Below are 12,340 nucleotides of genomic sequence, written 5' to 3'. Positions count from 1 at the left end.
GGAGGGGGACATACAAAAAGGTAAAGAGAGGGACAATTGGTGACAAGCCCTTCAGCAGCCAGCTAGGATTTTATCCCTGCCTTCTGCCAGCCCTCCCTGGTATACCTTCTCTGTCCTTCAACTAAATTGCTCATGTACACACACCTACACACACACACCACGCAAATGTGTGTGTGTGGATAATATTGTCATTAACCCTTTCTGCAATACAGTCCCATGCAAAATATAGAACGATATTCCATCCTTTCCTCTTCTCCACTCCTCCCTCCTTTCTCCCAACAAGGAGAAAACGCCCCCTTCCCCAGCTTCACCAAAAAAGGGGAGGGGGTGCAGAAAAGCCACAAAACCCTATCAGCCTCTGGTCCTCAGGACATCCAGAAAAGGCATATACTAGGCAGACTGACACAGACATACAGATACACACACACACACATATGCATAAGAACATATGGCTCTGCAGAAAGCACACAGAGAACCGTCCACAGGCGCCCCGAACCCAAGCAAAGACTTCCACCAGCCAAGAAGCCATGATTGGGGAGGGAGAAGAGGAGGAAAGGAGTGGGGGCAGAACCATCCGTGGAGAAGGGGGGCGCATTGTTGTGATGTCCGAACCCCTTTCTTTCCACCCATCTGCTGTGGAGGGAGGTGGGGGTACAGGAAGGGGGCGCAGGGGAAAGGCGAGCTGGACAAGAACGAAACCAGTGGAAGACCAGACCAGGCATACTGCTTGGCGATTCCCTCCTTGTTGCCTGTCTGCCCCCCAGCTCCCCACACACACAACCCCACACCCAACAATAAGACCTCGGCCGAGACAGACAGCTTCGAGCGCGGCGAGGGAGGCAAGAAAACCGGGGTGCAGCCGAGTGGGGGGTGTCATGCATAAAAGGAAACCATGGTGGGGAACGGGTAAGGGAGTCCCCCCCCTTACCTCCAGCGCTTCAAAAGTAACAAAGCTGGTCATGGCAAATCCATCAATGATGTCCTCTTCGGCTGAGGTGGACTCTCTGCGCTTCCTCCGCGGGGGTCTGGGCCGGGACGGGGCGGAGGATGGGGGCTTTCCATTGTCTTCCTTGTCGGAGCCCGACGACGAAGCCAGCGAGGGAGCCCGGGTCCGGCCGGCTCCTCCACCACCCGCCGCACCGCTTCCTAACCCGGCCCGGGAGCGTCTCTCCCGGTCTCGCTGTGATCGCGACCTCCGCTTTTTCCGGAGTCCATGTCCCCGCGTCGGGCCATCCATGGTTCTTTTAACCGCGCCGAGGATCTTCCCCGTTCGCCTACCCGCGCGCCACAGGCTCGGGCCGCGGCCACACACACCCACACACACACACACAACACACCCCAAGAAGAAGAAAAAAATGACACCGAACCCTCCCTCCTCCTGCACGGGCTTTCCCTCCAGCCGCGAGGAAGGGCGCGGGGGAGAAGGCGGCTGGGAAGAAAAAAAAAAAAAAAAAAAGAACCAGAAGAAGAACAAGAAGGGAGGGCAGGGGGGAAAAAGAAAAAAAGGGGGAAGGGGCGGAGAGACGGGGAGGGAGGGACGGGGGAGCGAGAGGGCGAAGTGTGAGCTCCCCTCTGCACCGAGGGTCGGAGATGCCTGCGAACAGCGCCGAGCAAAGTAATGGCTGAACACACAGGTCTCCTTTACAGAGGAAAGGGGGAAAAAAATAACTCACCAAGCAGGCAATAAATCAGAATAGCGGAATGCTTTGATCAAGAGACTGGGGAAGCCCTCCCCGCGGCCATGCTCTCTCCCCACCACCGAAATCGCCTTGCTGCTCGCTTTCTCTAGAGACTCCCCAAAAATTAAAAAAAAAAAAAAAAGAAAAAGAAAAGAAAAGAAAGAAAAAGAAAACCCTGAGGTCCGGAAAGGTCACGGTGAAGTGAGGGGTGGGTGGCAATGAACTTCACCCGCCCCCTCGTGCAGGAAACACCCCACACCTCCTCCTCTCTCACACACTCGCCTCGCAGAAAAACTCACTCCCGGGCTCCCAAAATTTTTTTAAAGAAATGTATGCAAGGGAAGCCAGGGCTGGGGAGCGAGCTGAGAGGGGCGAGACCCCCCAGAGAGGGGAGCATAACCGTGCAATCACGAGCGGAGACAGGGGTTGCGGAGGAGAGAAGGAGGACGCCGAAGCAGTTGTGGGATTTTTTTTTCCTTTTTTTTTTTTCGGTGTTCGAGGGGGGGAGGAGAAAAAGATGAAAGAAGAGAATTGCAAAGCCTGGCGCGTGCCACCGACTACCCCCTCCTCACATACACATGCACGCACGCACACACACAAATCGTAGGTCCCTCCAAACCCCCCAGTTGCAGAGGTCACCCTTCCTCCCGAAACACTGGAAAGGAGGGGGGTGAGTCAGTCAACGCGGAAAGCAAAGAGCAGTCTCCAACCCGAGAGACACCGGTGTGGTGCCGCCGCCGCCGCCTCTTCTTCGCGTCGCCCCGCCTGAGGAAGAAGCGCTGGGAGATGCCGCCCGCTCGCTCGCTCTCTCGCTCGCTAACGCTGCCACAGCGGCCGCCGCCGGAGCCCGGAGCCCGCGGGTGCTCGGCGTGTCCCCGGGCGGCTGCAGCCAGAGCCCGGGCACGGCCTCATCCTCCGCCCGCCTCGCTCACACGGCGCCCGCTCCTCCCCCTCCGGCCGGCCCACCGCCGCCGCCCGCCTCGGCCCAGCCCCGCGCTCGCCCGCTCGCCGGCTCCCTCTCTCTCCCTCTCCCGCACGCGCGCTCCAGCGAGCGCTCTGGAAGCCCGCCCTCTTCGCGCCTCGCTCGGCGCGCGCTCCCGAGGACCGCCCCCGGGCTCGCCACGCGCTCCCGAGAGTCGCCCCCCGCCCCGCACGCCTCGCTCGGCGCGCTCCCGAGGACCGCCCCTGCCCCCTCCGCGGGCTCCGGGGACTCTCTCACGCGTCGCCCCCCACCCCCGCCCCGAGGGCGCGCTCCCGAGGACCGCCCCTTCCACTCCTGCACCACTAGCTGCGCGCTCCCGAGACGTGCCCCTCCCCTCGCGCCTCACTCTTGTCTCCGAGGCGCGTTCCCGCCCCCTCCTCCCGCGCGCCTCGGGCCCGGCTCGGTCACGTGACCCGCCCCCTCCCCTAGTTATAAGAGTGTGTGGAAAGCAAAAAGGCTGAGGGGCTGGCCACCGCTCCACGAGCCCAGGGCATGCGCGCTGGGGCGGCCGGGCCTGCGCACTTGGGGGCGGAAGGGGTCTCCAGAGGCTGTGGGGTCTGTGTGGAGGGCTAGGTCACGGCCCGGCGTGAAGTTGAAGCTGGAGGGCATGGAAGCTGCCGGGACGTCCCGCCAGACGCACGGAGGAGCCGCGCGCGCACGCGTGCCGGGGACCTTTCTCTGGACACTTGCTCCTGGAGTCTCTTATCTCCTCCACTCCTGAAGCTCTTGCTGCTTTAACTACTCTGAAGTACCTCTAGGTGTTTGCCCTGCGCGCACGCGCGCCCGCGGAGTGCAAAAAGTGCGTGCAGCACCAGGAGGTGCAAAGCATGGACCAAGAGGGTGCACCTTGGGGACGAAGGGTCTGGGTGCAAGAAGGGTGGCCTAGTGCTGCGTCCAGGCGCACCGAGACAGCCAACAGGCAGGAGTTGGAAACTTTCCTCCTCCTCCCACCCCCCATCCTGCCTGCGTAGTAGAACACTGCATTCCCGAGTGCCCATAAACCCGGGTGACCCCCCCGCCTGCACCCTTCGTCTCCTCGCAGGGGACCCTTTGAGGACGTGTTAGCCACTTTGGAGCAGCGAGGGACCGCGAACTTGAACCTGGAGCAAGGGACTGAGTAGCTCGGGGCCGCTCCAGCCTTTAGACTCCAAACCGCAGTCCTCATCGCTGCAGGCTTCGCTTACTGTTGAGCTGCGGGAAGGTGGAGCAGAGGTGGCCTCCCTGCGTTTGCCAGCGCAGTGTAACTGATGCTTATAAAAAGTTGTATTAAAGAGCTGACTACAGCCCAGAATCGATCAACCAAAGCGACCAGCCTCTCTGGATAAAATAGCTGTGCGTTTTTCAGGGCACTTGGAATTGATCTATACTCACCGACAGTCTTCTCTCGGCAACCTCTTAGTCGCTTCGCTTTCTGTCCAAGCACATAAACACCGTGGCACATCACCCCTCACCCCTAGCAGCCCACACTTGGCTTGAAGGAAAAGAAAACAAACTGACATTAATTGCTCACAATGAGCCAGACACCGTGTTACAATGCTTTGTACTCGATTTCTACATGTTCAGAATCCCAGTCTGCACATAACAGAACCGGGAGGTCAAAGCCGTTGGAAGCGAAGAACTGCCTTTTCTCAAATGGATGAACAGATGGATGAATTTCTTCCTCCTCCTATTCTTTTCTTCTTCTCCTTTCTCCTTTTCTTCTTTCTGATCTTCCTCCTTCTCCTTCTCCTCCTCCTCTTCTTCCTTCTTCCTCCTCCTCCTCCTCTTTCTCCTCCTCCTCTTCTTCTTGGATGAGGAATTCACAGCTGTAGGTTCAGGGAATACCTTGGCACCCCAGGGAAGTGCTTGAATCTTATTTTCTGCCAAGCGGGTTTCTTTGTCTTAACACTTCCAGATCTAGCCGTTGGTCTCTCTTTACTTTATTTTTAAGTCACACTCCAGCTTTGCTGTTTCACGAATCCAGGCCTAGGAGCGGTAGATACGGATACTGGGAGATAAGACGACAGAAAGGGAAGCGGAGTGTGAAAGAGACAGGCTTTATGTCTGTCCAGCGGAACAAACCATTTAACCTTAGGCAAGACTTTCAAATGACTAATTTTCTCATCTTGTAAATCAAAGAAGTTCAATTAAATGTTCAAAAAGTTTCCTTGCAAGTCTCCCAAGGCCTTCTCAAAAAAAACAAAAAATAGCATCTTTTTTACTTAAAAAACAGATCCTGTGCTTTTTTTTTTTTTAAAGAATAGTGATGTGTGATATCTGAATTAATTAGGAACAGATTACCACCTTCCAAAACTAGTTACCCATGCTGACTGTGGCTTCCCCCGGAGCAGTCACTTAAATTCAGACTTCCATACTTCCAGAATGCTGTTCCCTGCAGCAGCTATCTGTTACCCACGCTGAGGATACCAAGCAAATTCCTCAAAGTAGAGGCAAATTCCTTGGACTTGGGCTCATTTTCAGGGTTCGTTTTTTAGGGTGTTTTAATTTTCTTTTTGTTGCTGTGATTAAAAAGTTAAAAAAAAAAAAAAAACTCTAGATGAAAACAACTTGAGGAGCAAAGGTTTTATTTGGCTTGCACTCCCAGGTCACATTCTAGCACTGAGGGAAGTCAGGAACCTGGCACAGCGTGGAGGCATGCTGCTCACTGGCTCAGTCTCAGGCACACTCTCCTTCTTCTAGCTTTGTTACACAACCCAGGTTAATGGGCCCAGGGATGGCACCACCCACAGAGGGCTGGCCCTCCCACATCAATCAACTAGCCAATTCCCCACAGACTTGGCAAGACACCAATCTGATCTGGGCAATCCCCAAACTAAGGCTCCCCTCAGATGACTCTGGACTGTGTCAAGTTGACAGCTGAAGCTGACTAGGACAGATGTGAAAGTCCTCTTCCATACTGACGAGATTCTAGGAAAATCAGGAACTAACATTGCAAATAGAGTCACTTTTCACAAACTTTGGAGACTGGGTTGAGAAAAGTGTGAAATTGTCAAATATAATAAAAGGCATTATATTAGTGACTTTTCAGAGTAGCCCTGGGCAGTTATGTCTTTAAAGAGTAATGTCTAGTTGGGGGGGAAGTGGATTGTAATATACTGTATCCATGAACCTTGCCTCTGGCAAGAGTAATTTGCAAACGCATTTCAGGATAATGTTTAAATGAATTTTTTTTTTTAAGGTACAAGTGTAGTGCTCACTAGAATTGGTAATAGCTTTTGGGGGTCAGAATTTCATCATATTCTTCCATCAGAGAATTAAAATTATTTATGTGTTATATTGCTCTTATTTGCCTCTAAATCTCCATCTCATCTGTTTTGATCACTAATGAATGATTAATAATACTGCATAATAAGCTAAGCAATTACTGTGCGTGGCACTGTTCCAAGGGTATTAAAACAATATCTCAATTAATTCTCATAAATTTTATTTTTGTGTATGAGTTTATATATGAGAATATGGGGGAGGGAGCTGAGGGAAGGATACACACATGTAAAAGCAAGTGTGCATTTGCCAGAATGCGTGGAGAGATCAGAAGAGAATGTTGATGTCCTGCTCTGGCACTTTCAGTCTGATTTCTCTGAGACCGATTCTTTCACTGAACCTGAAGTTAGACTAACAGCCAGCAAGCTGGGCACAACCACATTTAATTTTTTTCCTCATGCTTGCATTAGTGAGTGACCTTAACCACTGAGCCATCTCTTCAGCCCAATTTTTTATAAATTAAAGATCTCTTGAAAGGCAGTGGCCACATACCTTTAGTCTGAAGCTCAGGCTCTCCTTGAAGTCAGAGATCCACCTACCTCTGTCAGTTTCAGGAAAGCCAGGGCTACACACAGAGAAACTCTGTCTGGAGGAAACAAAAAAGAAGGAAAATTTTCACTATACAGTATTTATTTTGCATAGCTTCTTGTTTAACATCCTCTCCACTCTTTAGCCCATTATAGAACAAAACAGAAAGTGTAAAGAGATTCTGCTAGGCTGTGCTCAATCAAGGTCAAATGTGTACAATATCATCAGCATTAATGCATACCAGTACACTTTCCCTATCCTTTTGTGTAGATGTTGAAAGAATTTCGAGTGGTGTCTTAGGGTTTTGATTGCTGTCATAGCCACCCTGACCAAAAGCAACCTGGGAAGGAAAGGGTTTATTTCATCTTACAGCTTGTAGTCCATTGTCCAGTGAAGTCAGGGCAGGCACTTGAGGGAAGAGCTGATGTAGAGGCCATGGAGGAATGCTGCTTACTGGCTTGCTGCTCATGGCTTCCTCAGCCTGCCTACTTGTAGCACTCAGGATCTCAGCCCAGGGGTGGGACTGCCTACATTGAACTGAGCCTCCCACATCGATCATCACCAAAGGAAACACACCACCATGGGCCAGTCTGGTGGGGTGATTTTTCTCAATTGAGGCTCCACTTCCAAAATGACTTGAGCATGTGTCAAGTTGAAAACAAAAACAAAAAACTAGTCAGCACAAATGGAAAGATCATGAAGGGGAAATGTAAGAATGGTTTAATAGAGAAAATTTTCATGAATGATATGTTTCTTTAGTTTCAATCCAAGGAGTCTGAATTTCAATGAAAATTCTGTTTAAAGTGTTCTGCTCTTACAGAGGACCTGGATTTGATTCCCAGCACCCACATGGTGGCTTACAAACATCTGTAACGCCAGTTCTGGAGGATTCAACGTCCTCTTCTGGCCTTCTCTGTCAACAGTCACATGCATGGTACACATACATGCATACATATAGGCATATAATAAACAAAAGAAATAAATCTTAAAAATAGAGAAACAGTGAAGATTCTGTTTTGGCTAATGTTTGAGACAGGATCTCAAAAAGCCCAGGCTAGCCTCAAACTTTCCATGTAGCTGAGGACAAGCTCCAACGTCTCTGATCCTATGCCTCTTGAGTGCTGAGACTAGACATGTAGCATGATATAAAACATTTTTGCGTTGCTGGGAATGGAACCCAGTGCTTAGAGCATGGTGGGCCAGCACCCTCCCAGCTGAGCTTCATTACAGCTAAGAGAATACTGCATTAGAACTCAACCACCTTTCTAATCCCCCCGAGTATCCCACTCATCAATACTGTGCTTGGAACCAGGTTTTCTATAAGACTAAATTTTTATATTCCTCTACCTTGCACTCTGTACTCTGCCAACATGGCAATTATTAGCCCATCATTCTTGATGTTACATCCCAGTATATAATATTTGAATTTAATTTATTAGGAGAATTGATTTTTAACTCGAGGCAGCGAAGGTTTATGTTTTGGTCGTTTATAACTCTCTGTTACTTTGTGTGCATGTCTGCACAGAGACCAGACACACAACTGAGATGTTTAATGATCTATCCCTATGCCATCTCTAAATGAGAAAAGAAAGAAACTAACACAGTTAGCTTCCCTTCTTTAACCCTCCTAAGTTGTTTTTAATAATAGCTCTTCCTGGGGAGAAGTGATAACTTGTCTTAACTGACAGGTAGACCAGCAACAATAACATTGTTGTAAGTTTGCCCTAATTATCACCTGCTGGGTTTTTTTTTCCTCCCTACACATTTGGAAGTTGTTTTTTAAACTGCAGTTTTAATGTAAAAAAAAAAAAAATCCAGGAAGAGATGTATAGTTCAATTTGTTAAGCATTCTTTCTATTTCCATAATATTGTAAGACATACTTTCATCATCTCTACAGGGGTGTCTGGTAAGGGATGCGTTGATCAACCTATGTTCCTCAAACTCTGCCATAGGAAGCCAAGGAGGAATGCTTGCTGCTGACCAAATGATAAGCTTCACACACACACACACACACACACACACACACACACACACAAACAGACAAAAAAACCATCCCTAGCCAGTATTTTTAACCCTTTTCAGAGCATTATTTATATTCCAATTCTCACTTGATATGCTCAGGTGGAAAATTTGATGAATAGCCCCCCAAAATTATTTTGATATCTGTCCTTAAAAATGAGTTGTTATCATGAACTCAGTTGACTGCTCTTCGATCACTCACCCCTAATTCTGCAGCCTTGCCAGGCCACCAAGGTAAGTCTCCTGATAAGACTTAACAAGCTATGGGCAGATGGCAATAATGGAGAACTCCCCCTTTCAGTGGACTAGGGGAAGGGGATGGGGGAAGAGGGAGGGAGGATGGGACTGGGGGAGCTGAGAGAGTTTAATACGTTGTGAAGAAAAAAATTAAAATTAAAATTAAAAAAACAATTTTTTAATGAGTTGCTAAGGTTGGAGAGATAGCTCAGTTGTGTGCCGTGAAAGCATAAAGACCCGAGTTAGAAACCAACACCCTATATAAAAAGGGAGGCTTGATGTCCGCCATGCATTTGCAATCCTGGCCCTAAGAACTTGTGACAGAAGAGCCAGGCATGGTGGCAGGAATAAATAAATACTGAAATAAATAAATAAATAAATAAATAAACAAACACTAAAAACAGAAATAAACTAAATACTGCTGTGGTGGAACATGCCTGTTATCCCAGAACCTGGAATGCTGAAGCAAGAGGAGCTCAAATTCCAGGACACCTTGGGCAACATAGGAAGTTACAGACCAGCCTGGACCATGGCATGAGGGCCTGCCACAGCTTGCTCCCTCTGTATAAGGAAATAAATTATATACCAGTTTGGTTTTAACTGAAAGTATTTATATTTAAAACTCTTCCCATATTGTACTCTCAGAAAACCACATTCAAGGTCTTAAAGAGACAACCTTCTACCAATTACATATTCACCTGGTATCCATTTCTACAAATGAAATTGCTCTCGACACACATTAATTGACATAATTACTGAAATACCAAAATCAGATTAGCCACTGTAGCTCAAAGAAAAGGAGAAAAGAAACCACTGCTCCAGCAAATTGCAAGCTCTTTTTTATTGGGGGTGGGGGGAAGGGCAGGGGTGGCTCAAAAGGTTGTTCAGTTTGTACATACTTTGAAATAAAGCTAATAAAACGTGGCTATTTCATTATTCATTCATGAGACAATTCTGGGTTTTTAACTGTGTTTTGACTGTATTGCAGTTTAAAGTTCAGTCTTTATACTATCCTACATTTTGTTGATTGCTCTTTTGCTGTCCATTATGCACGTCTTAGCGCCATAGCATGCCTAAGAAAAACCCTATCCATGACGATTTCTGTCTTCGTAGCTGACAATACGATTGTATTGTCAGCCTAGAAACAATAAGTAGCTCCTTTTCCTAAAACACTGACGTCAAATTTGTTTCTCCCTGCTTTGGGTTTAAATTGTCTGATTAAATTAAATTAGGAAAACTTGAAAATAGCAAAAAGAAGAAATGTGTCAATACTGGAGCTGGAGAGATGGCTCATTGGTTAAAAACATTTCCCGCTCTTGAGGTTTCTCTGTGTCACCTTGGCTGTCCTGGAACTCACTCTGTAGACTGGCTGGCCTCAAACTCTTGAGATCTACCTGCCTCTGCCTCCTGATGCTGGGATTAAAGTCCTGTGCCACCTTCTGCTGGCTTGCATTTTCTGCTTTTGAGGAGGACCCAAATCCCATTCCTAGCACCTAAGAGGCTCACAACTACATGTAATTCCAACTCCAAAACCTCTGGCTTCCATAGGCACCTGCATTCATTTGCACATGCCCGGTCCACACGCACGTAATTAAAGATAAATTTAACATTTAAAAAGAGACATATGCTAGGACAGTTCTGCAAATGGTGTTGGGGGGGGTTATCAGATGTGACATTTGCCACATCATAATCCTAGCTTTCAGGAACAGAAGCAGAAGGATTAATATAGGTTTAAGGTAAACACAGACTACATAAACACCTTGTCTTAAAATACCAAAAGAAAAAAAAAAAGCAGGACATATTTTCAGCTGTTTGAAATTGCATACAATCTATTGTTTCTTGGTCTTGCTCCCTCATTTTCATTCTCTCATTCTTCTGTCTTTGTCTCTGTCTCTCTGTCTGTCTGTCTGTCTCTCCCTGTATGTGTGTGTGGAAAAATGTTTGCTTGAGTGCAGTTGTGTGCTTATGCATGTAGAGGCAAAAAGACAACCTCAGATTTCATCCTTCAGGTATGTCCCACCGGAACCCCTTTTTAGGGGCATTATTCACTGAGTTGGAGTTCACAAGTAGGCTAGCCTGGCTAGTGAGTTCCGAAGCTCTGCCTGTCACCATCTGCCTAGCACTGAGCTTGTAAACACACACCACCATGCCTTGCTCTTTTTTTTTTTTTTATGTGGGTTCTCGGGATTGAACTCAAGCACTTCAAGCACTTTATCGACTGAGCCATCTCACCAACCATCTTCTAATCTCTACTATTATTCTTGCCATTTAAAGTGTAATCTTTTTCACAGTTCACCTTACACACACTCTGTTCTAGGGAATGTACTATTATTAGAATACTGTTCCTTTCCAAATCCTTTCTCAAAAAGCACTAGCATTTTCTATCACCATCCTGGTTATTGCTATGATTTCCTCTCCTCTGCACAATGTTTTCTCCTTACTGCAGTATTTGAGGTTTTGCCCCCTCTTATTTAAGAACTAGTTCCAGAGGCTTTGAAGATGGCCCAGTTAGTAAAGTACAAAATAAAGACTTGGGTCTAGATCCCTAGTACAAACATAAATCCTGGCATGATCCTGTACATCTGTAACTCTAGTAGTGGGGAAATGAATTCTCCAAGCTCACTAGGTAGACATTCCAGCCACTTGGTGAGCTCTGGCTTCACCGAGAGATTCTGTCTCAAAAGAAAAGATGGAGAACAATAGTGGAAGACAACAAAATCCAACCTCTGGCCTCCACATGCATATCACACACACAAACACACACACACACACACACACACACACAAGCAACCCCATATTTTAACGTGTCCTTCTGCTGTTGTAAAGAACTCTGATAAGTCGTAGAAACATAAAGCAAACAAATACAGGCATGTGTATTTAGTCAAGCAGAAAACAGAAGGATTCTTAGTTAGGTATTTGCTATTCACTCTTATATACATCTTCACTACTTGTTAAATCTATTGTAAATTTTGTTTCTCCCACATTATCGATCACTTATTGTGTTTCCTACCAATTGTACCTGGACAGAAATATAATAGAAATACAGTGAAACTACAACTGAAAATAAAGAGGAGGAAAAAAAAAAGGAAAAGGGAAGATAAAATGTACTATTCGAAAGGGTAAAAAGGAGAAGTGAAATTTCTCAAACAAGAGAAAAGAAACAAAAGACCAAAGAACTAGAGTGGGCAATGTGGCTTAGTGGGTGAAGGTGATTGCTGCCAAATCTGATGACCTCTGTTCAATCCCCAGCACCAACATGGTGGAAGAAGAGAACTGACTCCCACAAATTGTTCCATATTGCCACAAGAACACACACACACACACACACACACACAATATACATACATATATGTAATTTAAATTAAAACAGAAAACTGAGTACAACAGAAAATCCTTAATTAAATCTTGAAATAAAAATAAAATAAATTTACATTGGACTTTATTGGGACCATTAGGACAATTTAAATATAGAGCATATTTTTAAATAATGGTATTAAATCAGTGTTAAGTATCCCATCTAGTGGCATTATGGTTATGTAGAAGAATATTCTTTTCCTTAGTAGATAAATGCTGCAGTCCTTAGGGGTGGAATGTCAGATGTCTGCAGTAAATTCTTACGTGGTACAATGTCTA

The 12,340-nt window shown here is 46.8% G+C and overlaps 1 protein-coding gene across 5 annotated transcripts in view; it reads right to left on the bottom strand.

Annotated features, from left to right (window-relative positions):
* Positions 1–2,688, bottom strand: part of Auts2 (activator of transcription and developmental regulator AUTS2) — a 1,094,751-nt gene extending 1,092,063 nt beyond the window's left edge. For 3 of the 5 annotated variants that reach the window (XM_060382248.1, XM_060382252.1, XM_060382249.1), the window contains exon 1: positions 929–2,688. In XM_060382248.1, the coding sequence (XP_060238231.1) occupies positions 929–1,237 (309 nt within the window). In that variant the 5' untranslated portion in view covers positions 1,238–2,688. The remainder of the gene's footprint in view (positions 1–928) is intronic. The other 2 variants (XM_060382250.1, XM_060382251.1) reach the window with 1 other exon arrangement.
* Positions 2,689–12,340: the final 9,652 nt, after the last annotated feature.

This window comes from Meriones unguiculatus, chromosome 4 (assembly GCF_030254825.1).
Source record: "Meriones unguiculatus strain TT.TT164.6M chromosome 4, Bangor_MerUng_6.1, whole genome shotgun sequence".
In the NCBI taxonomy this organism is placed as follows: domain Eukaryota; kingdom Metazoa; phylum Chordata; class Mammalia; order Rodentia; family Muridae; genus Meriones; species Meriones unguiculatus.
Note: the sequence above shows the minus strand (reverse complement) of the source record. Positions and strands in the feature narration are given on the sequence as shown.